The 27,320-nt window shown below is 39.8% G+C and overlaps 1 protein-coding gene across 1 annotated transcript in view; it reads right to left on the bottom strand.

Moving 5' to 3' along the window:
• Window positions 1-10,325: 10,325 nt before the first annotated feature.
• AQR (aquarius intron-binding spliceosomal factor) overlaps window positions 10,326-27,320 on the bottom strand; it is an 89,818-nt gene continuing 72,823 nt past the window's right edge. The window contains exons 33-35 of the mRNA XM_075192720.1: window positions 24,497-24,671; window positions 21,594-21,713; window positions 10,326-11,556 (exon numbers count right to left, since the gene is read on the bottom strand). Coding sequence (XP_075048821.1) covers window positions 11,005-11,556; window positions 21,594-21,713; window positions 24,497-24,671 — 847 coding nt within the window. The 3' untranslated portion in view covers window positions 10,326-11,004. The remainder of the gene's footprint in view (window positions 11,557-21,593; window positions 21,714-24,496; window positions 24,672-27,320) is intronic.

Below are 27,320 nucleotides of genomic sequence, written 5' to 3'. Positions count from 1 at the left end.
GCAGGGGGTTTCAAAGCAGCCAAACAGCAGCTCAACGAGAATTGTTATTTTTAATAAAACTAGAAGAAAGCAGTCCTAATAAAATTGTGTAAATACCCCACATCAGAGAGCCTGAGGGCCATTATTACACACGGGGGAAAAAAACTTACATAAATATTATAAATGTCTCAAAATGGATTCAAACCAGGTAAACTGAGCCCAACTAACAGTGCCCACTTGTCTTTAGCAATATGGGATATCTGCAGTAGAAATAATAGTAATAGTAATGCTTTTCATTGCTGTACAATGAGCCAAGGCATAGTGCAAGAGATGGATAGTAAGTAGTAGTATAGTATAACATAACCTTGGCTAGTTTTGTTGCATTTGTGACACAGGTGGACAATCATAGTCCTAGACCTATATGGTTCTCATGGGTCCAAATAACATAAGACTGCATAGAAAAAATGGTATTAAATCTCATAAACAGTTAATTCAGTCATTGTCAGATGTACAGAATTGCTGAAATAGGTAATAATTTTGATATATTTGTCCAGACCCAAAAAAATAAAATAGGAAAGAAAAATGTAAGACTATGCTGAATGATTTGGGCACAGCTATAGCCATCAAACATCACACAATGAGTTGGTTTTATCCGCCCACAGGGAATTTATAATATTTTAAATTCATGGGATATATGGAAGAAGGGGTGTAGAATCGTCATAATTTATTTATATAGCGCCACCATGTTCCATAGCGCTTTAAAATTGGGGACAAACACAGTAATATACAATACTAGGTATTACAGACAGAGAGGTAAGAAAGCCCTGCTCACAGGCTTGCAATCAGTAGGCCAATGGGAGTTGGATACATGAGGTTAAGTCTACATATTGCATTTCAGTCCAGCAACATTGTAAAGGTAAAAAGGATTCGTATGCTATATGATTCAGTCCCAGAGCAATGTTAGTCAGGGGTCAGAGGATTGTTGTCTTGTCTGAATTGTGTAATGGGTGGTAATAGGGTATCCAAGGGGAGGTTAAGAGGGTGGTTGATGAATATTATAAGCTTGCCTGAAGAGGTGGGTTTTCAGAGAATGCTTGAAGCTTTGTAGACCAGAGGGAAGTCTTATTGTGCAAAGGAGGGAATTCCATAGAGTGGGTGCAGCTCAAAAAAGTCCTGGAACTGGGAATGGGAAGATGTAATGAGGGTGGATGAGAGACGCAGATCTTGTGCAGAATAAAGTGGCTGTGTTGGGAGATATTTTGAGACAAGTGAGGAGATGTATGTTGGTGCAGTTTTGTTGAATGCTAAAAGTCCTTATGTAAGCTACTCATGTATTACCCACCAAATTTATAGAATTAAAGATATTTATAACTCTCTCTCATTTTATCAAATGAGCGAGTGCATTTTATATATCCCTAAAAGCAAATAGTGATGTTCTAAGCTTACCCTTGTAGTTTTTTTTATATACATATAAATGTTATCAGTAAAAACTAAAATAACCTTTTCATAATCTGAAAAGATGAGTGCCCATAACTAATTTCTATATATTAATTCCCATTAAAGAGTAGAAAGGAAATGCTAACATATCTACACTAAGATTTGTCATTACACTGTAGCCATATGGAACACATAAACTGATGCAAACACATTAGAAGACTGTTGTTTCTTTTGAACAAAAACTGTGTTGGTAATTTGCCATATATAAAACTCAGGGCAAGGGTTACATTTCTTTGGTAGACTATGGGAGATGTTTTAATTGAATCATAAACTCATTGAGGTTAACTAAGGTTTTAACGATAGTTTAAGAGTATAAAATAAAAAAAGAATGATGGAGGTTACACATTTTACAGAGCTTACATCTTACTTCTGGGTTTGAGATTAGTTTATGCTCATCATTTCATGTAACAATAATTTGTCCTGGGAAACCCCATTTGTAAAGTATTCCATGATTACCAAAAAATGGTGGTGATTGGGGTAAATTCTCTTCTTTCCATTTTAGATCTGAGTAGTTTGAATAATATGATATGATGTGGAATTTTTGAGTTACTCCAGGACTGGTAATAATTGATCATAATAATTTTTTTCACTGTAACCAAGGGAATTCTTAGTAGGACATCTCTAGGTAGCTCAGCTCCCAGATATTTCTAGTTTAAGCAGCCTATGAGTTCTGTCAATCAACAACTCTATATTGGTAGTAGCAGGGTACAAGGTTCGTAAGTCTTACAGGTATGGCCTCTGCTGAGAATCTGTTATGTATTCTGGTATTCCCCGTGTGCATAGGTTGTCTCTGCTGGAACAATCCTCCAGTTTGACTATTTTCTTTGTGTAGTTATGGTATCTTTTCTATGTTTTTTTGTTTTACTTATTATAAGATCCTGAACCCGTCTAGGTGCTCAGATGTGCCAAGTTTTAACTTCAGCTTGTATATGTTGATAGCTAGGAAGGTAACTCTTTCTGTTTTGAACGGTATTAGAAAAGCTTGAAGCATTGAAGCTGTAGCTGGTTCCTCACCATGAGAGAGTCGGTCATCATATGAAACTTGTTGTGAAACTGGAGAACTCCACCTTGCAGACTCTGCACAACAGCACTATCTTAGAAATGGGTGCTGCATGTGTCTTATAATTATTACTATTATTATTGCCTTGGATCTCTTAAACTCTCTAGGTGGTTGTACTGGGTTAGGGAATTGCCACGTTTTTTCTGCTGTCTGATCAAAAATCACTCACCCTGGCTTGTATGTCTTTATATTAGTTCAAATATCTGTAGAGATCACATTTCCCCTTAACTCTGACTGAGAGTCATGCATCACACACGTCGGCTATGAGGAATTATTGCTTCTTTACTACTCTTACTCTCTCAGATTCCACTGTTTTCAATCAGAAGATCGCTATACTGTGACAGAAACAGACAGCAAACCTGCATGTGTTTCTTGAGGTTTCTAGCTTGTATGCCCAGGTACCAAGAATGCTGGGCGCAGTAGTGCCACACAGATTGATGACATATCTTCTGGTCACGGATGCCTTTCTCCCAGGTGTGCATGTGAGGGAAGTGTGAGAGTGTGCTTGCCCAGTGACCCATTCAGAGAGCATGTGAGGTATGATAGAGGAGGCTGAGACAACTACTTGTAAGATGTGAAATGGTCACTGGAAACAAACTATTGCAAGTAAGATAATGGGGGCAATATATGAAAGAGTGAAATCCTTATTGACATAAACAAATGGGCATTTTCACTGGAGATAGGGCTTGTTTTCACTTCAGCCTATATATGAAAGCCTATCCTGTTAACGTCACCTCAGGAGTGGTGGTAACAGAATGGACAACTGGAAACAAATGTTTACTGATTAAATGGTTTTTTTTCAGTCCAGAAGTCTTTGACATGAACAGGGGTGGGGTGGTAGATATATTACCACATTCATATGGGCTGCTAGATTAAGTTTATTTTATTTTTATATGTTTGTAATAACAGTGGAATTGAAAGCTGAAACTGAGCTTCCTGTCCCATGTATGCACTGGCCTCTGCACAGGCTTAGTAGAGCAGAAGAGCTTATCCAGAGCGATAAGTAAGTTTCTTCACTCTAGATAGCTATCGATCAGCTGCCATGGTTAGAAATTACTGTTAGGTTGTGGCAAAATTAATTTTTTTATCGCTGCAATAAGAACTGTATTTGAATAACGTTACCCTGCTGTTCAGGTATGAGAGGACTTGATGTCCATTCTGGTAACTGTACACTGCTACACCGGCTGTATCTGCACAACAGGTGCTTTGCTGTTATTAAACCAGCATGGGCACCTTTATTCTGATTATCTACAGAAGTCCGAGGTGAGAGAGCAAAGCTACAGCTGGGTGGCTAACCCAAGGGTACTACAGAGCAGGGCCATCTTTTCCATTGGGCACGATGGGCAGCTGCCCGGTGGCCCCACGGGCAAGGGGGCCCCATAGGCACCACTCTTAATGAGAATAAATAATCGTGCAAAAGAAAAAAACCTGCAAAAAAAACCTTCAAGGGTCACTGAGCAAGTACATCCATCTATCTCTATATCTGTATCTGTATCTGTATATATCTATATATCTATATCTAGGGGCCCCGGTGCACTGCTTTGCCCGGGGGCCCATAATCTTGTTAAGATGGCCCTGCTACAGAGGAATACCACCAGCAGGCAAACAAGGGTTACACATGCAATAAATACAGTTCTGATGTCTCCTTGCTCTCATGATTAATTTAAGACATAAACTGAGCAGAGTTTTAATAGAAACATTTAACAGTTTAAATTAATTAACATTTTCAGATGAACGTAAATATGGCACTGCAGATCTCCATTTTGGTGATGAATACACAGTGCAGATCCAAGGTTCATGTTACCAATATAACCATATTTACCAGTTCCTAATTTCAAGGAGCCAGTGCTGTGATTGGCTGCTCTTGTTGTTTTTCTCCCCAATGGAATAGAGCAGCCAGTGGCTTAACTACTACCTCTGCAGGACGTTAGGCCGACACGAGGTCCGGAGGTGAGGGGGCCCGGCAATGCAAAAGAGCAGAGGGGGAGCCACGATACAGTGGCTGTTTGTGCCATATTATGTACATGAGGGCCCATAATACATTTTCTTATGCATCCTACAAATGTGTATTTACACCCATGAATGTTTCAGACAACATCACTAGCTAGTTGGCAATAATGGCAGCTTTGAAGTGTAAAAGTAAACAGGCTTCAGTGACTGCCAGCTACGCAAGCTAAACAATAGACTATGTAATTGTATATAATGCACCCACAGAGCATTATTGCATCAGAATCACAACATGTAGCCGGTTAAACAGGGAGCATTTGTTTGCAGGATAAATGATAGCTCTGTACACATTTATCTGTGTAATGTCTAAGTGTCATATGTATTTCATTTTGTGTTTCATTATTTTTTTTGTGAGGTTGGGGTGAGGATAATTGCAATTTGTTTTTAGTTGAGATTATGACAATTCAGTTACAGAGTATAAGTAAAAGTGTTTGTGGCAAAGGGTAAAGTGATTACAAATTAAGATCTAGCAAAAATTGATCAGCAGATTGGACAAAATGTGCTAAAAAAAATTTTTTTTAAACAAACTATGGGGTCTATTTATCATTGGGGCTAACCAGATGAGGGATACTTCAGCTGGATCCCACGTTAGAGGCTAGTAGCATCATCCTGAGATGCTGTTATTTTGCTGTGAAAAGCTTTGCAGATAAAACAATCCTTAATTTCCAAGGATAGTCCCAGGGTTTAAGAATTCGTCTTTGGAAAGGTCCCTATTTTTCAGTACTGATCAGCTGCATAATAAAATGTATATTTTATTGCATGTTATATGCCATTCTTACCATCTATTTTTATTCTCTGGGCCTGATAAGTTAAAACTTATAGCAGAGGATCAAGTTTAGCAAACATGATATAACGGTAATGATCAAAGTTGATGGATAGGGACTAAGAGAAACATTCAAGGAAGCCACAATAGATCAAATGTAAGGATATTTTACATCAATAATTTAATCAAATATGTGCACTTACAGTTGTGTTAAATCAAGCAGACTTTGGGCACTTTGGCAGCCCCCTTAGCCCTTTAGGAAACGTGACCCCGATACTGGATGCAGCACAGCTGTAAAATATCACCAAGGTAAGAAATAGATCAAATGCAAGAAGATTTTAGATCAATAAAGTCATAAAATGTATTATTAATTATATTTATATTTTATTGATCCAATATCTTCTTGCATTTGATCTATTGTGGCTCCTTTGATGTTCCTCCTAGCGCCTATCCCTCAACTATCCCATTTGGAGTTGATACTTGTTTCTATGTGGGACGAAGTTCAGGAAGTCAATCCTATCTGGTTTAAGGGAACCTTTACAGGATTATTTTGGACAATAACTTTTTCTATTTATTTTGGGTAGTGCTGAATATTATAATACATTTGGTGTATTCTTGTTTGAATTATGTGAATGATAGTGATCCGAAGTTTGCTGAGATAATATTGCATGTTACATGCATCGACACTGTAACTATGTACTAGTAATTTCTTCCTAGTAACCAGTTCTGATATATTCTATAGAATTGCTGTATCAACTATATGAAGCAAGGCATTATTGTTAGATTCGTGCTGTCATGAATCTAAAAGTAACTTTTATTGTAGTTATTAAGAGAACCAATCTACATGACTTCAGTCTCTGATGCGAGTATAAATTCAATAGCAGCTCTATCAATATGCAGCGATTAGTATATACATTTATCCGCAATTTGTCAATAAAATATCGCCTGAGGAAAACAGTAAGGGTTAACTTACCCCTTTGTCAGTCCAGTCTCGAGGACTATGTACACGTGTGACCCCACTAGCCAGTTTGCACATGGGCAGTGGAACTGAAAGTCTGACTTGGGCTTTCAGCTCTACTAATAAATAAAATGTTAAAAAAAAAAAGTTTAAAATATTTAAAAAACAAAAATGATTTAGTCAAATAGTAAAGCATTTTTTCAATGATTTTCTTCTGCTACCACTTTCCTGACATGGAGATAACAGAACAAGTAGTGAGGCAGTACATGTACCGCCACAATGCTTGTTAAGCAGGCCTACACATGCAAAACTATCACTGGCGAAATATTATTGACGGTGGGGTTTACACACTATTGGTCCCAGCATGCCCATAACTACACTAATTGTCTCTGCAGTGCCACATGGTTGTCACACTGAAATCTGCCAAGCGTATCTCTCCAATGTTACTCTCTCTCCATGCCAGTTCTCTGCTCAGCATTCCTTCACACTATTACCAGACAAGGTCAAGGCTATCTCAAAGGGCTTGAAGTTAGACTAAACTTGGACACTGCTCATACACTAACTAGCTCCCCAGTTAAGGATAGGTCATTAAACTACTCGACTTGGATCTCTGTACTTCTATTTTTATCTCTGTCAGCAAGGATCATTACTCTCTCGTCATACTCAAACCTCTTTACTCTGTACTTTCAATAACATAGACCGCCCAGGATTGAACTGGGACATTTTTTAAATGCTCTGATCCCATCACAAATTAACATTCACCCCCTTCTTACCTCTTTGGCCTCTTCCTTTGATGGAACTAGCAGTCACTATACTATGGGGCGCAACAAGTGGTGTTACACCAAATAGTTTGAGAAAGTTCCCCTAATATAAAGCATTACATTTATTAGCTACTAATATTAGCCAAAGAGGAGGCAGGGCACTTTAAGAATACAATTACTCTCCCTATACTAGCTGAATCCCTCCCATTGCCAAGCAGATTTTGATAGATCACTTGAGCTCCCTGAAATGTTTGCAGACTGATGTGTAAAGCTTCCAACTCTGCTGAAGCTGAAGGGGTTCTTCATCTGACAAAGTAATTCCTCAAGAAACATGATGAAAATCAACCTTCTAACCTTTCCTGACAATGCTCGGAACCCACTGAACTTGAATAGAATGTGTTCATACCTCTGCATACTCTTTGATCCTGCCACCAACAAGCCTGAATGCCCAAAAGGGTTGTTCAGATGCAGTGGTACCACCTTGTCTAGTGTATTGTCTCCTAAGCTTATAACTTTGTACATTGTTACAGTGTTAATGAGATGAGGAAGGGAAATACATCAAATTTCAATAATGCAGACAGTTAGATATACCCCAAGAAAACCTCTGCATCACGGTGTCTAGATTATCACCAAAGAGCAAGGAACATTCAAAGGAGAGTATTGCTAAACTGTTTTTATATTGAGCCTTCTGCCCATGGAGGCAGCCAGAGAACTCTTCTAGCTACAGTTGGTGAAGCCATAATTCTGGCCGAAAATGTAATGGTTTCCAATGATACCTTGCAAAGAAAATCTGTTCCCATGTGCATAACTTACTAATACTTTCCTGGACATCTATATGAAGATTTTTTCCCCATAAACTGAGTGCTCTAGCCACTGAAGCCTTAACTACCCCTAGTTTAAAGGTAGTTACATAGGATCTCTTCCATAGGATCTTTTGTAGCTTCTAAAAGAATAGTAGTCTAGGCTGATTGCTGCATCCACTTTTGAAACTGAACTACATGCATTCTAATCTTTTCCAGTTAGACAAAAGTTTTTCTACTTGATTCCATTCTTTAAGAATTAAATCATTTACTACTTGGTGCACAGGAAAAACTATTTCTATTACTACAATTCTCAAAGAAAGACTTCTGAGCAGCAGTGGAGGTTGGAGATTCATCCACCCCCATGGATTTATATATGTGCATAAGAAATCTCCACATTATCCAAATTGAATAGTCTGGGCTCTTCTTCGATTTCCCCAGATTCACTGTCATAGGACCGCATCCATATCTTCCAAAGAGTCTAATTCTGATTGGGAAAACCTCTAAGTCCATACTTGTCACACTGGATCCTTGGTCTCTGTATCCCCTGCATAACTTATAAATCCTCCTTAATCACAAGTGATTTCACCATCCAGGTTAGCAGCTCCTTAAAATGCTCCATGCTAGTTACAAGCTACACAAGACTCCTTCACAGTCAGTAGGCAAAAGTTTGTCACAGGCGCCACGGACCTGATGCTGCTGGGCTTTACACTCTTTTTTTTTTTTTTTTTTTTTCCTCCTCGTCCACAGGCACTACGAGAGTAATGATATTTCAGAGTATTACTAGATGGCTGTCTACAAAAATCTAGAAAACCAACCAACCCAACCTAGGGGCTTACCTAGGGCAGTAGCTCTTCTGCTGTTTGTGGTTGGACTCAAACTCCATTCTGCTGGCAAATGTCTGGTTACTCCTGTACTCCAATTTTCCACTGCGATGGCCAGTGGTGCTTCCAGGGAAAGCTGATTTTAGCAGTTCTGCTGTTCTCCACTGGCCGGTCCTATATGTTGTCATTGCACTTTATCCCCTGATGTGGTGGGCGCACATGCGTAAATCACCCTTGTGGAGGTGGACACCATTTTTAAAATTGAATTACAAAGCTCCATTTCTATGTACAGCGTTTACTATCTAAGGTAGCAAACTAGCAGTTTCTGGGTAGCTAGTCCTGATCCTCAGCTTGCACCACCTACAACTCGAGGGACCACAGAAGCCCCACATACAGAAAACAAACTACTACATCTCCTTTATACCTCAGCTAGAGATGTGAAGACGACACAGGGGGAGTGCACTATATACTTCCTGGGAGTATTTGTATTTTCCTCTCTTTACCTATGCCTAGAAGGGGACTAACCCACTGTAATGACTGCAATGGAGGACTGAAGAGGGATTGTTTTTTTACAGAGCGTTTTAAGATTTGAAGGCTGGCAGGGGTCTAATAAGGTGTGATAGGAAATTCCATAAGTAGCATAGAAGAAGTCTCATAGCCAGAAGTGAGAGGTTGTTATTAGAGGGGAAGCACAGGTCAGAGGTATATCAAAGAGGGAGATGTTGATTGTTGTATGTTGATTTTGAGATGTACAAAGGGGTCATGTTGATGAAGGCTTTGTAGGTTTATATAAGTAATAGCAATTGTATTTTTGAGGCTATGGGGAGCCAATGTAGAGATTTGTAGAGTGGTGCGACGTATGTGAAGCGGCAAGAGAGGAAGGTCAATCTTTTTATGGCATTTAAAATGAATTGAAGTGGGGATAAATGAGTTAGAGGAATGCCAGAAAGAGGTTACAATAGTTGTGGTTGGAAATGATGAGGGGATGAATAAGTGTTTTGGTTATATCTTGGCTAAAGAAAAGGCATATTCCAGCAATATTTCAAAGTTGACAGGACTGAATATGAGTAAAGTAGAGGGCAGAGTCAAGTGTGACTCAGGAAATTGTGGTGTCGTTGATGGCGAGGGAGATTTGAGTGGAGGTGAGAACGAGGAAAGATATTGTTGTCATATGAAAACAGACACCAAGTATGATCTCCACAATGTACGAGTCCCTTCTTTTATAATGGCTGAGCATATCATTAAGGCTACATTCTCTTTTGTAGGTAACACAAGGCGCAAAATTGTGACAGGGAGAGATACAAAACTGAAATTAATTTTAAAATGAGTGAATAGTTGTTGACCAAAGTAAAAAGAAAAATGTAGTAAGAGTCTTGAATCTTGACATATTTCTATGAAAGACTGAAGACAATGAGTTATCCTTGGGCAGGTGCAAGTAGGAGAGACAAGGATGGCATCAGCTGCAGAAGTGACAACTCCCTACCCTTCACATCTTCACCTTCAGTAGTTATTTTAACACGTCTTCCTTTTTAGGATAAAGCTACATTGAACTATTTTATTGTGTAACCTTCTACTTTGCTTTAGCATAAGCACATACATGTTATTTTACAATAGAATAGCACAAAAACAGCATCTGAGACTCTCACAACACATTGGAATAAGTAGACAAGAGCATATTTTCTTTTACAAAATAAATTTTACTGCCAAGTTTACAAAAAAAGTTTCCATAGTTTGGGTGGACCTGAAGAAATTCACTGTGAATCATGTATGCCGCCCCCCCTTTTACTCCTCTACTGTGGCCAGGGAGAATACATGCATTAACCCTTTCTCATCCAGCGTATTGGAATGATTCTGTCAGCCTTCAACAACTTGCAGATGGGACAGAAGCAGCACATTTAAACTGAGATGCATCTCCTGGTAGACATACATATTAGACAAAAGAGCCAGCTCCTACTGCTCAGTGGTATGCCTCCCATACACAGGCTGGGAATGTGCCCACTGCTTTGAGGAGGTGTGAATATAAGCCAGCCTTAGCACATACCAATAAATTACAGAGCCCATTTTTGCAAATTCTCTAGACAATTAAGCATTGTTTTTCTGTTTGGCTGATAATTGTACTTTGTAAAAAAGCTCCACTGTTCTCATGACTATAAATAGCGACAGAATATCAGAGACAATAGTGCAGTTTACTTGCTATGGTTTCCACACTCCAACACACTTCTAACCAGGCTGTTTTTAATAACATATATTAAACATATGTGCAATCCTTACAGTGGTGTAATTTTATCTGCATAATATCCACAGCCTCCCTTAGCAAGAAAAGTATACTAATATATGGGGAAAAGTTTTGAGAAATTAGTCCTCTGTCCCTTCATCTTCACTATATTCACTGTCACTGTCCCTCCCAGGGTGATCAGGCATCTTTTGATGTTCCACATTCTCTTCCTCAGGCTGACTGCTCTCACCCCCCACTTTCACTGCCGTCTTTTCAGCTTCCATAGCATCCACCTCTTCCTGTGGCACTGCCTTGCTAACTTCTTCTATGGTCTCAGGAACTTCACCCTGTGCATCTGATGGTTTCTCTTCCCTGCTGTGTTCCGGCTCATGTACTTCACATGTATCTCCCTTGATTTCCTCTGATGCTTTCTCACAGGTCTCTTTTGTATTAGTAGGTTCTTTCTTATGCTCGTCTCTCTCGGCTGAAAGGGCCCTCAATTCATTCTCTTTTGTCTGTACAGGATCTGCCTTCTTGTCTGGCTTTAACGACTTTGATTCTGCAACAGGGCTCTCCGACTCTACTTTATTCGCCATCTCTTCTGCTCCACTCTCTTCCACTTCCATCTCCTCATCATGAGACGGGGTGATGTCTTGTTCCTTTGTGGCAGCAGGTGGAGGCAAGAGACCTTGCTGTGATATAGATATAGAAATATACACAATTAGGTGAAAATAAACACAACTAGCCATTTTTACCTTTTTTGGGTTACTGAATAACTCTGAAATGCATTCGCATAGATTTTTACACCTAGACAAACACATTATGTAATGGCATTGCATCATTCATTAATTAATGTGGCGACTCCCTCCTGTCTGGAGAATGTGAGATCCTTTAAACATTTAGCTGTTGCTCTGAATAAATCACTAGATTTTGACCTGCACATTACAACTATTTGTAAATCTGTAAATGCAAAAAGACAGAAGCAGCTAGGCCAGTGGATTCCAAACTTTCTCAGTTTGAGACATCCTTAGGCTCTTCAAAATGTTTTCAAGGTACCCCATACCAAAATAATTAACAAGTAGTCTCCACCGGCCCTGGCCGCGGCACCCTAGGGAACCACGGTGCACAGTTTGAGAACCACTGAGCTATGCCCTTACTCCCCGAGCTAGACCAGCTGTGGCACAAGCTAGTTTATCCATATCCAAATACTTTTATCTTGGCGTCAAAATCCTCTATACATAGATGGGACATTGCCTACAATGCTATCTGCTCCTATGTCTCCACATCCAGCTTGTTGCTGGAACATTGTCAACTCTAGGTCCACCTAAAATGTCACCAAAACTTCCACCTACAGACTTCTTACTTTGGCACTCTCACCATATTGCCAGATCAGGACCCTCTTGCCTCTCTGCAGCACATACACAGACCAAGCAGCTCTTCACATTCCTAAATGCAGAACCAACATGGGTGTATGAGCTTTCTCACTAGCCACTAAATATTGGATATCCATGCTTTGCTTGGTATGTAAGGCAGCCACCCATGTCAGTTTTAATAAAGGTCATGAACAGCTCCCTCATCCTAGAAACCCTACTCCCCTCTTACATATCTTGTATTTTGTTTTCACTTGATATATATTTTACCTTATATGCAATTTTTCACTTGCAATGCTTTTGCCTTATTTGTTTTTATTTTTTCTGTACAGTTTATTTAAATGGATTTACTTTATGACCCCTGTGTTTTTTACATTTGTGTAATTTTGTTTCTCCCCGGTTGGGTCTGAAAATAGGAACTTCTATGTCTACTGCACCTACCCAATCAACAACAAATAGTTTTACTGCTGATGCACACAGCACAAAAAAAGGCAAACATTGCTTGTTCATTACTCTACATGAGTCATTTTAGTCATATGGTTTTGTTTGACTAACCGAACAAGACAGATGATAGGATTGGCAACTGTTTTCAATAAGGTCTGCAAGCAACTGTTAAAAAATGTAAACATGTTATGGTTTAGTCCTGCTGCAAGTCAGCAATAGCACAATAGCATCTATTTACATAAATGGGAGTTACATGGAATTTGTGCAACAGAAAATGGTTGCATAGTCTAAGACGGGGGTCGGCAACCCGCGGCTCTTTCAGCCATCAGCTGCAGCTCCGGGTGTCAGTGGCAAAGGGGGGGGACAGAGCGCCTCTCTGTCACCCCCTTTGCTAAACTAATTCCGATTGAAAAATATAAAAAACTAATGAGAGCCGGCAGAGGAGAAAGCTTCCCTTCCCCCCCGCCACAGCTCCCTGCTGGCTGAATGACGCCGACGTGACCCTAAGGTCCTGTCAGCAGAGAGCGCGCCGAGGAGGAGCAGAGAGGAGAAGATCAGATAAGAGAAGTTAAATAGTAAATAAAAATAAATAATTTCTTTGGGGCTGAATAATAAAAAAGGAACCTACAAGAGGGGAGAGAAGACAGTAGTTTCTAGTAAACTGATAGGCAGGACTTTAAAGATGGCCACATTCACAGGTAAGCAACAGGTTCCTTAAAAATATGTCAAATATTTCCCACGGATTATAGAGCAATATCATTGACGTTAACCTCATTTAGCAGTTAGAGTGCCCTGTTTGGTACCTTAAGAAAAGACTTATAAAATGTATATTTTTAACCATATTAGTTACCCTTTCCTATGGAAATTGTAGATCCAGTTTTACATGGAGTTCCAGAAAAGAAATATTAATATAGAATATTACCTATCAGCTCCAGTGGCGCAGACTAGCAATGATCTCAGATGAAACTGGACCCCAGGAAATTAATTCTAGAACGTAAGTTCTCGCCGGCAGGCGCTCTTTTCCATCATTTGCATAATAAAAATGGACAATTGTCATTTTAGATGTCAAAAGGGTTTTGTGGCTCCCGAGGTTTTTTTCTCTTGAAAACGGGTCCAAATGGCTCTTTGAGTGTTTAAGATTGCCTACCCCTGGTCTAAGAGATTTGCAGGTGGCACTGTGGTCAGTATTGTTGCCTCACAGTGCTGGGGCCCTGGATTTGATCCTGACCAGGACACTATCCATGTGGTGTTTGTATGTTCTCTCCTTGTTTGTGTGGGCTTCCCCTGGGATTCTTCCACAGTCTACAAACCTACCCGTAGGCTAACTGGCTTCTGAGAAATTGGAACCTAGTGTGTAGTATGGGGTAGAGAATTTAGACTGTAAGCTCCAGTGGGGTTAGGGACTAATGTAAATGATTCAATGAGCTCTGGAAAGTGTTGCATAATATGGTGGCGTTATACAAATAAATGACAACAGACTTCCCTAAGCTTACTTCATAAACACAACAATACAAACATGGGTGGGAAATTGGGCTGCGATGGGAGTCCCTCAAAGAAAAGGAATTAATGGTAAATAATCCGTTCTGTTCTCTAATGGACTGCATGGCAGCCATAATGATGGGCTGTACTAAAGCTTATACAATAGGGAGGGCCACATAATGAACAAACTCATCCACATATGCTGCAAATTAAAAAGTTATTTGTAAGCTGAACTAAGAACATCTCTTCCAAACTAAGCATCTGAGGTGTGAATAGATGACCATCCAGCTGCTTTACAGAGCTGTGCCACTGAACCTTGAACCTTGCTTGCTCAAGATGTTGCCACTGCTCCAGTTGAGTGGGCCCTTTCGTCATCACAAGGAGCTTTTCCTTCTTCCTGATTCCTTCTGTTCTAGACAGATATATGGATATTGCTCTCACTAGATCCAGTGAATGCAATTTTCTCTCATTTCTATCTTTTGGATTTGGATAAAAGGATGGCACCACTACTTCCTGATAACTGTGGAATCTAGATACCACCTTTGACAGAAATTCTGGCTTGGCTTGGAGTACCATTATCCAAGTAGATATTGAGAAACAATTCCTTGTACCATGGAGCTTGCAACTCCCTCCATCTGTGAGCAGATGCAATTGCTATCAAGAAAACTATTTTCAATGTCATCCATCTCAAGGAGACTTTCTGCAGAGGTTCAAAACGGATCAGAGCTTGAGAGGCTACCTTGGTTTCCAAGAATACGCTTAATGCTGATACCTGTACCTTAAGAGTAGATACCGCAAGGCCTTTCTTGAGCCTATCCTGGAGTAAGTCTAGGATCTGCAAAATAGTGGCTGGTATTGGATTCAATCTGTGGCCACACCAAGAGACAAGCTTCTTCCAGAGTCTGTAATAGATATCTGAAGAATTCTTCATTCTTGTCTGTAATAAGGTAATGATTACCTGTTCTGACACTCCTATTACTCTGAGCTGGTTCACTAAGTCTACAAGCCATAAAAGCCAGTTTCTCAAGATCTGAATTCAGAATCGGACCCTGGCACAGCAGAGCTGGCAGAGGCCACTGCTGCTCTCTGAGCATTTCTCAGGCTACTGGAAACCACAGTTGACAAGGACAAAATGGAAGAATTGCCATAACGTCTACCTTTTCCTTTCAAATCTTTCTTAGCATGCAAGAGAGCAATGAAAATGGAGGGAAGACATACCCCATCTGGAATGTACATGAAATAATCAGAAGCATCTTTCCCTTTTGATTTTGGATCCCTGTTTTGAGTGAAAAACCTGGGGACCTTTGCATTTCTTCTTGCGCTATGGCTTCCACTTGTTGAAGACTATACCCATCCACTAGTTGGTGTAACACCTCTTGGTGGAGAGACCACTCTCCTGGGTGAATCTGCTTCTGGCTTAGGTAGTCTGCTACTATGTTCTCTTCTACTGCTATATTTAATTCTGAAAGTGCCATCAGATTCTTTTCTGCCCATCTATCAATGTTCTGTTCTCTGTGAAAATTCTGTGATACCTTCCTTTCAGATAAGAATGCTAGTGTAGAACCCATTTGCACACTGGTCTCATTTCTAGGAGGTTTACGTGAAGACTTGTCTCAATTTAAGACCACTTTACTTGCACTTGTCCTTGCAGGTGAGCTCCTCAACCCTGTAAGAATGGCATCTGTTAAAAATATTAATTCCAGCTTCAGCAGAGACATCCTTTTTCTCTTAAGTTTGGGCTTAGCCACCATCTGAGGGACTGTCTGGGGCTTCTTGACAGGGCAACAACCTGGTTCAGAAAAATCCACCTGTAGTTCCATTTCCTTGTGAGCTTCAACTGGAGATCTTGAGTATGCCATTTCGCCCATGGGATTATTCCTATGGTGGATTAGAGCATCCCTACCAATCACAGACCTTTCTTTACTAAAACTTTCCTCTGAGTTTGCAGCTGATATGCTAGGGACTGGGTCGTGTGACAATGATAGCCTATACTGTACAGTGTCTCTCTGGACTCCTAGGAACTGAATCTTTTGTGGTGGGATAAGATGACTTTTTACCTTGTTCACAATCTAGCCATACTGATTTAGGAACTGCTTTACTTGAGTAGTCTTGCATTTGACACTGATCTCTGAATTCCGCACCACAAGAATGTTTTCCAAATAAGGCCATATATTGACCCTTTTTTTCCTCCATTAGACCATGTGTGACTAGCACCATGGTAAATTTCCTCCAAGTTGTTGACAGCCCGAAATGCGGGCAAGTGATCTGAAAGTGTTGGCCCAGTACACAAAATAAGAGAAACTTTCTGCGATGAACAGCCAAAGGGATATGGAAAGAGGCATTCTGAAGATGTATAAATGTGAGAAAGTCCCCTTATCCTATGTACATGAGAAGGGAATTCAAAGACCTGATAAGGAAAAATCTGGTGACAAACTTGCTGAGCCTTTAAAATCTAGGATTGTGCAAAAGGACCATGATGCCTTTATAACCAGGAAGAGTCTGGAGTAAAACCCTTTGCCTTTTTGTCTGCTGGAACAGGGAAAATTGCAAAATGTTTGCAGACTATCTTGTAGGGCTACTAATTCCACCGTGGTAGACGGATCTTTGGACTGAATAAACAGATTTGTTTTGGATTAATGATGAAAATCTATTTTGTACCCATTTTTTTTACAATATTCAACACCTAGTGATCTGTGATGGAGTGGGATCATATGTCTGCATAATGTGCTATACTGCCCCCAAATTGGGAAAGGATCTGGTAAGTCATTGCTAGGCTCTCTGATTTGACCTTCCTTCTTTTGCTCTTGTAAATATGAAAGGACTGCTTAGTGGAGGTGTGCATATTGTGTGTGCCATAATGCCTCCCTGGCTCATAGCTCCTCACATCTCTAAAATGCTGATGGCAAAAGCAGAGTATTTTATACGTTCTATCTTGTGGCAAACAATTAGACATAGCCCCAAAGGACTTCTGTACAAGTGTCCTAATTTATCTCCAAGAGCAGGAATCCTTCAAACAGAAGGCTGGCCAGGAATTTTTTTTTTCGACTGAGCACCTGCTGCCCAAGGGCACAGCCAGAGGGTTCTTCTAGCCACCGCTGATGAGGCTATCGACCTGGCTGAGAACACAATAGTATCCAGAGATGCTTCACATAAGTAGGTTACCTTTTTCCATATCCTGTATAAAAAGAGTCTCACCCCATAGCCTAGGTGCACGTACCACTTAGGCTCTAGTAATTCCCGAAGACACAAACGACTTCTTAAAACAACTCTCCATTTTTCTATACATGGGCTCTCTATGAGGACCACCATCATTAATAGGAATTGTAGTTCTAGAAGACAGACTTGCCACTGAAGCATCAACCTTCGGTGAACCCCCTCAGCATCAAAGAGGTACAAACGATCCAACCTACCCAACTTAGGTTGATGCTTATCTACATGTGTCCATTCCTTCAATACCATATTCCTTACCACTTAATGTAATGGAAAAACTCTACCCTTATTACTACGTTGCTCAAAGAGGGATATTTGGGGCTCGGTGGAAGGCTGCTCCAGATTCATAATCATAAATCTATAAATAAGTTTTAACAAACGTTCCACTTTTTCCAGATTAAAAATTCTGGGTAACTCCTTAATTTCCCCAGACGCCTTACTAGAGGAGTCCTCCACATCTGCTGGGGAATCGCCATCCGATTGCACACACATGACTTCCAAATCTATGCTTGAGACCTTGGTCTTTTTCACCCATGCAGAGCACACAAATCTTCCTTAGTGACAAATGCCTCTCTCATCCATTCTATAATGATATGATTATATTCTTCTGGTGACTGCTTATTCCCTTGCTTGTGAATTGCATACTGCACAAAACATTCCACTCCTTTCGTTAAAGGCTTATCACAGACTCCATATACTCTTTGTATGTTGCAGTTTTTTCTCTCTCCAGGCTCTACAACAGTACTGAAGATAACTAAATTACAAACTACAGAAAAAAATACCATACAAAAGTATCCCTATACTTAGGGGCGTACCTACTGTGGGCGCTCTTTGGCTGTTTGGGATCCAATTAAAGCTCCATCTGTGAAGCGGATCCAGCTCACAAAGCTTGGTCTTCCATCTTTGAGCCCTCTGATGAGATTTTCGCACTTGCACCAACTGCTGACAACCATGAACTGGGACCAAATTCAATTGTACTGCATGATTATTGTCCCAAGGTCTGATGTGCCCAGGTTAGCCAGCCCATCCACCCCTTGCAGCATTCACTGATGTGTTGCCAGGATCTCAAAAGGAAGGTAAACCCCCTACCTACAGAAAATTACAAACACTACCTATGCAAAAACAGGCGAAGTGGACAAGCTACCTTGTGTTTTTTTTTTACCTGTCTCTACCTAACCGGTCAAAGGAAGCTACCCATAGTTATGGTTTCCATGTCCGAAGGAGGAAAAATATCACAACATCATCAAGCTGTCCGGGAAGATGGTAGATTGGTGAAATTAGTACAAGTAGTGAGGATGAAAAGGATCTGCCCTTTACAATAACTGTTCAGTTTACAGCAGAACATTAGAGGTCTTACAAAATAATTCTCAGCTGTATATCAGGAGAAGTAAGCTTGGTTTGCCTTTAGGATGTAGAGCTTCCATCATATAACACATCCCGGCACCAAGTAGACAGAATGCTGAAGAAATGCACTGGAGAAGAATGTCAGGGCAAGGGTTAAGTCTCTGAATGTATCCTTGCAGTACACAAGCTGATCTGAAACAGTAAAGTTGGATTTCCCTTGGAAGACACAACATTTTTCCATTCTCAGCTGCACACAATCATTAGGATTAGTGCACCCACAGCACATTCAGACTGCTGTGTAACGACTTCCAAGACTCTGCGGAAAGATTTAGTGCTGAACTGCTGGGAAGCAGCCAAGAACTGGAGGGAAACTCCCGCTGCTTTATGTCTGTCCTTTCTTCACATAAACACACTTCATCCTTACTGCATTAGACAGCATACTGGTGCAGTCGCATTCACTTAAGGTTTATTTCTACAAAGGTGCTATATGCCGGGATAAGTAAAAAATATATATAGAGATATATATAATTAACTGTACTTTTGTTTTTGATTTACCCAGAACTGGGCCATTGTGAAAAACAAATACATTAATCCTGCAATTTTCCACAGCGTAGACAAATTACAGCTAAGTAAGCATAACATGTAATTTAATAAATATGGTCACAGACCATATGTTTGTGTGGAGAAAAAAATAGTTTTACCATTACTGTAAGTGGCGTTTCCTGGGTGTTTACCATTACTGCGGATTTAGTACTTGCTGCCTCTCTCCCATCAGTCCTCCTCCTAACTTCCCTGTCCTGGCTCTCTCCCCAGTTAGTACCACCCTATTTGTGTCTCCCCCTTCCCTTTAGCATGTAAGCTCTCATGAGCAGGGCTCTCTTTCCTTGTGTGCTCCTTCTACTATTCCATCACCCTCTGTACCTCTTGGCCTGCTTCCCTAGCCCTGTTTTCCCTGTCCTCTTAAGCTTTGGCCTTCTTCTAGCTGATTTCTACCATCCCTTTCAATATCTGTCCTAGATATAATCCGATTTGCTTTACCCCGTCACCTGTGTTTGTATATATTTTTGTATCATGTTGTGTCTTGGTTCTGTTTTCTGTATATGCAATGTACGGCGCAGCGGGCCCTTTGTGGCGCCTTATAAGTCAAAGATAATAAAAAAAAAAATAATAATAATACTTCCAAATGGTCTGAACTTTGTTTGTGGTAGCCAAATCCTTGGTTTACTAGGAGTTGACTAATTCTATTATCACTGTAAAGAAGCTGTTTTTTAATGTATGTTTTTTACCTGTTTTCTGGGAATAAATTAGTTTAGCTAGATTACGCAATTATCGCTCAATATTTTGTACCATTCTACCTGCAAGGTTTAATACCATTTACTATTGGTTATTCCAATGAGGTTATATAAACCGGAGACCCTGGTAAGCCCTCAATTTTGATAGGTCTTTATCAAAACTTCTATCTATTACATGCATGCAATGTAAATAGTGGGTACACTATCTATAACATACTTTACCATATGGGTACTTACAAGTTACTTCTTTACACATATTAATCAGGAATAACAACAGGCTATGGCTGGCTGACTTCATATATCCTATTTACATATTCTATATATGACAGCTGACACACTTATCACTTTCCATTAATAAATTGAAGTTTCTCTTTGGAATATAAATCTTTAGCCCCAATTTATCCATTTTCTATTCTTATTTCCCAGTTTTCGATCAGTTTGGTTCTGCTAAATACATGTTCCATAAGGTTGGTGACTGCAGAGTAAAAGAAACATGTGCAATACTTGTCTGCTCAGAAAGTCCACTAAGATGATCAGTGCTCTGAATGTACATCTACAAGGGTTTCAGCCCAATCCTTTGGATTCAAGGACTTCAAAAGTGCTTTTCTGTGCAGACACACTGTTTTCAACACCCTCCCTACAGCTTCCATCACTAGAATACGTCAGTTGCAAGCTGTTTGTATGCAGAGCCAAAACCAGTGTGATTTATTAATGATAAAACAATTGTACACACACTTACATGTTAAGTTAGCAACAGACAATGTGTTGGTGGAGACGTACTATCAGCCCTCTGTTGCACAGTTGTGATACTGTTGCAATGTTGTCCAGAGCTCAAAGGGTAGAAAAGCTCAGCTAATAAAGGGAAGTCCACACATTTGTCAAGTTCCCCTCAATCCAGCTCTGGGCAACATTGCTCTGATGTTGGAGAGAATAGTTATACTAATAGCACATCTCCACAATGCAGTCTACTGCTAATCTAATATGTAAATCTGTGTACGCTTATGTAATCATTTCATAAAGACGAACTGACGAACAGTGCTCGTTTCTTCCTGTTTGAGCCCAGCTCACCATGCTCGTCATGAGGATACACAGCCCATGTCTATTGTACATCTAACTAAATCACACCCTCTGTGAGAACAGACCCTATGCATTTCGATTGTTGTGAATTGGAGATCATCTACATATCTCCTTATTTCTTAAAGAAAAAAAAAAGGCTGATTAAAAAAAAATATATATATTTTCTCAATGAAAGGAAATTTGTCACAAACCACATTGTTATTTACTGTGCTCTCACACAATCATCCTGTGGGCAAATCTCACTTCACAACTAAAAAATAAAATTCTCCGTTTCCAATGGTTTTTATGTAGCATGACTATTAAAATGTTTGGCCGAGGATAAAGGTTATATGTACTGCAGAGCCTACTTGAATTTAAAGTCCCTTGGAAAATTCTCCATCTTTCTATGACCAATCTGAACATAGTTATCCAATTAATTAGTAGCATTACCAGATAGTAGTCGATGCCAGATATATGTTGGAGCACCCCACGGGTTAATTAGGCTGTCTTTTGGGGCCCCTCTTGTTTGCTTACCTGGTGGTACTGGTATTGCTGACTGCTTCGCATCATGTGCAAATACATGTTGTACACGTATGTTGCCATCTCTGGCATGTTCTTAATAACCTGGGCTGAGTAGGGTGGCAACTCACCATTCTGGAAAATAAAACACATAGCATAAGACTGGCTCTTATAGTATGGTCAGATGCCTTGTAATAAGTCTATTATGAAACATCCCAATAGTGTGATATGAGGATGTGTGTAACTACTGGTAAATTAGGACTTAAGCACATATCTACATAGTGTAAGCACAGTTGCCAACATGCCAGTCTACAAACCTTACAGACAGATACAAATGAATGATTACTAGAAAATACTACCATGAGATATACATCAATTATTTCAAAAATGCTTGGTTTAAGCTAATGAACATGAGTAAGCTGCAATCTTGTAGCAAATAATGGACAAATAATCAGATATTGCAATATCGGCAGAGAAACGATTGTGTTCTCTGATAAGGATCCTATCAAAAGTGACAGAATTATTATTTTATCAGACTGGTATATACAATGAAAGATGGATGCTACAGGCTATAAAAGGTATTCACCCATTTGGCATGTTTAACATATTTTTTTACACCATGCAATGAAAGTATATTTATTTATTCAAGAATTCTTACTACTGATCTACACAATTATAATGCTTTTTCTTTATTGCAAATAAAAAACAGATAATATTTAATTAGATAAGTATTTTCAATCTTATTTTAATATTTGGTAGAAGCACCTTTAACTGCAATACAGATGTGAGTCTATTTAGGTTTCTAGCAGCTTTGCACATGTGGACATTGCAGTTTTCGCGCATTTTTCTATGCCATGATGTTCCAGTTCCATTAGGTTAAACGGGGATCATTGGTGAAATGCAATTTTCAAATCAGACCACCCCAGAAAAATTAGACATATATTTGTTTATTTAAGCCACTACAATTCGCTTTTGCTGTTTACTTTTGGTATTGTCTGGCTGGAATCTTAATCTTATCCCAAGTACTAGGTCTATTGTCTATATTTTGCTCTATTCACTGTGGCCTTTATTTTGACAAGTTTTCCAGACCCTGAAGCAGAGAAGCATCCCTCCAGAATCATACTGTCACCACCATGTTTCATGGGATAGTGTAGGAAAATGTGCAGTGTTAGACCAGCGCCAAAAACAGAGCCTAGTGTTAGGCCAAAAAGTTTAATGTTTGTCCCATCAGACCATAGGTTCTCCCTCGACTTGACATGTGGGTCACCTACATGCTGTCAAACTCACAGGGACCAGTGTGCACCTTAAAGCGTAGATCATATGAAGGGAGACACCAACATCTTAAGGAGTGGATCCGATACTATATATTTTTCTACTCTGGAACTGAAAATTGTTGTGAGTAAATATACTGCGATACTCTGGAGATTGTGTCCAAGCTACCATGAGTGAATGGAGGTGTCTGTGGCAGATAACACAGCTTTGCCAAGTTCTATACGCATACTCTTTCCTAAGTAACAGAGCAGCTCAGTTTAGCTTCATTAAGTTTTAGTTCCTGTATTAAGTGGAATCGTATAGTGGATCCCAATATTAACTTCAACACTTTGGAAAACTTCTCCCAACCTTTGTGATCCTATATTAATTTACAAAATGACTGTTTTCTACTAGTGCAGTGTAGGTTAAATGGCTATCGAGCATCACATTGGGTTCTTATTTAGAATCAATTGGACTATTTTTTATTCATTTTTAAGTAATTTTTAATTCTCTTTGACTATTGTGTTTTTCTTTTGTATGTATTCTACAATAATTAAATGAATATATGTAGATTGATAAATTTGGTGGTATGATTTACTTGCTATAGGAGATTTGCGCTTTTCTTTATTGTATATATTGTCTTAAAAACTCCCCCACATGTGCTTTTTGTCACACAGGTGCTCAGTTTTTGCTGATGGCCTATACTAGACAAAATCATAGTTATCCTCTCCATTTCTTTAAAAATGGAGGAATACTAATTGGAGGAATATTGAAGTTCTTTTCATCATTTCACTATATTGTGCTTTTTAATAACTTATTCTTGGATTTGATTTGAATTTTTTTTATCTACACAATGAAACTCTTGTCTAAAAATGCACTAATTGTGGCACCTCTCAGACAGGTGTATTTATTTTGAATTACTTGAATTGTATAAATGTGGACCCCAATCAATTATATAACTTATGTAACTTCTAAATATAATTGCACCAGAGAGAATCTTTGGCGTTAGTACTTATGTAATCAATCATTGTCTTTTTTCATTTGTAATTAAGAAAAAGCTTTTGAGATGTTTTTATATTTTGACATGATAAATGATCAATTATTAAATATTTATTATAAATTATTAAAGCATTTTGTGTTGCTCAAAGGTAGAATTCAAGATGAAATCCATTTGATATACAGCCGCTTTATGTTTGTTTATGTGCAGTCATCTTTTGATGCCACCGGAAGCGACCTAAGAGTGTGGCCTTGGTGGACAGGCCAGGTGATTTTAGAAATGTTTGCAATATTTTCTTTTCTTTATCTTTCCTTCAAAACATTTTATCTTTATTGTACACAGTATACTAAAAAAAACAATACTTAAAAGTAGATTTAGCAAACCTTCTCAAAAGCAGCAGGAACCAATCAGATTCTAGCCATTTATCTAGAACATTCTATAAAATGAGAGCTAGAATCTGATTGGTTGCTATGGGCAACATTTCCCCTTTTCCTTTTTAGAACTTTTAGTAAATCTACCCCTTAAGGTCATCACTGTCACATGTATTATAGTGGTAAGGGCACAATTCATAATGATGAACTAATGTTTGTTTGCGGCTGTAGATTACCTCAAGTGAAAATACAGCATCAAATACGTCATAGTTTATTTTTCACATGATAACACTACTCACCTTCCTCTGTGTTGGGAAGGATTCACCGGGTAAGATATGCAGGCGCAGCGGACGAGCGGTCAACTGTCTGAATGCAGGGGTCAGCTCAAAACAATTCTGAAAGAGGGAGACTCGAGCAAATATGTAAAGCCCAAGTCTAGCTCTGGACATCGCGACTACCAAACGCCTCACATCTCTACAAGAAAACAGGGACCATAACAGGTTATTACCACAGACAAGGTAAACCAAGAAATGTATGACTAGTTATAAACTAAGGTTACTTTATTATTAAAATACATCTAAACTATTTAATATTGAAATAATATAAAATGTTGATTTTTGTTATCCTTATCTATAAAACACAATGAAGGTTGTCATATTCTGAAAGGAGTTGAGAGAAATAGTTTCCAGCTTATACCATGTACAGTATGTAGAATACTTGACCTGCTTTCGCCAGAATACGTTAACACAATGGTCTTAACACAACATGGAACACATGGAAAAGTGCTGTAATCCGTACTAATGAGATATTTTCATTTTTCTAGTAGTTTAAAAAATGGAAGCAAACATGTTTGATTGCTACGGGTTACAGCACCTTCTCCTATGCACTGTGTCATTTAGAATACAATAAGGGACATCTACTAAAACTGGTGTAAAAATGCTGTGAAATGTAGATTACCCCTTTCCTTAGCTGCCAACCAGCTGTAGCACAGAGCTCCCCTTCCCAACTGATAGCCATCTGCTGCACAGACACCCCCATACCCCCAACTACTTTCTTGCAAAGAACCCACACCCCCAGGAATTTATCAGTCCAATGTCCAAGTGTTCGTTGGTCCTGAATGATCATGGACTGACATGAAGACTCAGGGAGAAAGTGAAAGTGACTGAAGCCAAATCATTTGAAAAATGGCTGGAACTAATTTCAGGATTCGGTACATCCTTACTTAAATGAACTCTGAACATTCAACCCTTAGAGTGCCAGTTTTAGAAAGAAAAAATAGGATTTTTATACTTAAATAAAATCCATTTCTCTTAGTCCACTGGGGGACACTGGTACCATTGGGGCATAGAGTAGGGACAGGGCGAACCGCCACTTCAAAAAAAACCTTGTTATAACTAGCCCTAGCTCCTTCCTCTCTATACCCCTCTTCCTGTTAGCCCCAGTTTATGTTTAACCAAGCCCCACAGAAAAAGGAGACAATAAAAAAAGAAACATGAATAGAGAAAAAGCAACATTCACTTGAACACCATAGACAACATGTCATACAACTGGAGAAACCAGAGCATCAAGGGTGGGTGCCTGGTGTCCCCCAATGGACTAAGAGAAACAGAATTTACGAAAGTATAAAAATCCTATTTTCTCCATCTTCTTTTGGGGGGACACAGGGGACATTCCAAGCTGCAATCACAGGTGGGAACGCTCAGAAGAAACAGCTCAAAGCACCTTACTCCCAAAACTTGCATCCCCGGATGCAAACACATTAAACCTGTAAATCCGAGTGAACATATGCACGGAAGACCATGTGGCCGCCTGACACAGCTGTTCAGTAGAGGCACCATGACGTGCTGGTCAGGAAGCCCTCACAGACCAAGTGGAGTGAGCCCGAAGATTTTATGGAACACTCTGCCCAGCCGCACTATAAGCCTGACAAATTACAGCCATAATTCACAGAGCTAGTCACATTAGAAGTTGGTCAGCCTCTCTTGTGTGCCCATTGAAAGATCCTGTGCGCGTTTTGCATGGCTATGGGACTCTTCATGCTGCCCTGGTGATTGAGGTATGCCACCGCCATGGCATTGTCCGACTGAATCTTCCCCGTCCTTCCCTGTAGCAAATGTTGTGCTCTGATCAGAGCACGGAGCACTGCCCATAGTTCCAATACATTAATTGGTCCAAAGACTCTGAAACCAAGCATGAAGACAGACGGTACTCCAACCCTGAAGGCTGGCATCCGTTGTAATCAAAGTCCAATCCCAGATCGAGAATGGATAACCCCTGCAGGGATTTTGCTTGTGCAGCCACCAAAGGAGCGACTGATGCACATGAGGAGATAGACTGAATACCTGGCCGGACAAGTTCTGATGGGAATTGTTCCATTTCGACAACAGTTCCAAGTGGAACTCCCGTGCATGAAACTGAGCAAACTGGACTGCCTCGAAAGTCAATAGCAACTTGCCCAGCACTCTCATGTCGAAATGCAGATATCGGTTTGACAGCCAACAGGGATATTACTATTTTCTGCAAGGCTGGAATCTTTTATGGAGACAAGAACACCCTTGTTGCTGGGTATCGAATAGAAGTTCCAAAAAGATCACTTGTTCGGCTGGGGTCAACTTGCATTTTTTGAAGTTGAGAATCCAACCGTGGGACTCCAGCATCTGGGTCACACCCTGGATATGAGACAGGAGTACCACCGGAGACTCAGCCTTCAAGAGAAGATTGTAAGGTAAAGGATGATCGTAATCCCCATGGACCGCAACAGCACTGCCATGACTGACATTGGTGAAGACACACGGGGCCGTGGCCAGACTAAAAGAAAGAACCTAAAATTGGTAGTGCTCTGACTGAACCACATACCTGAGGAGGGAACATGCAGATAGGCATCTTTGTGTCTAAAGTCACCATGAACTCCCCCTGTTCCAAGCTGTGTATCACTAACTGCAGAGACTCCATCTTGAACCTGGACAGGCTGACCTGCATGTTCAAAGATTTCAGATTCAGAATCGGCCTGAACGAGCTATCAGGTTTTGGAACAAGAGAAAGATTGGAATAAAATACCAAAACTTTTTTTGATTCGTGAACCGGACTAACTACTCTGGAAAAAATCAGGAGCATATGGCCTCT

The sequence above is a fragment of the Mixophyes fleayi genome, chromosome 12, assembly GCF_038048845.1.
Source record: "Mixophyes fleayi isolate aMixFle1 chromosome 12, aMixFle1.hap1, whole genome shotgun sequence".
Taxonomy (NCBI): domain Eukaryota; kingdom Metazoa; phylum Chordata; class Amphibia; order Anura; family Limnodynastidae; genus Mixophyes; species Mixophyes fleayi.
Note: the sequence above shows the minus strand (reverse complement) of the source record. Positions and strands in the feature narration are given on the sequence as shown.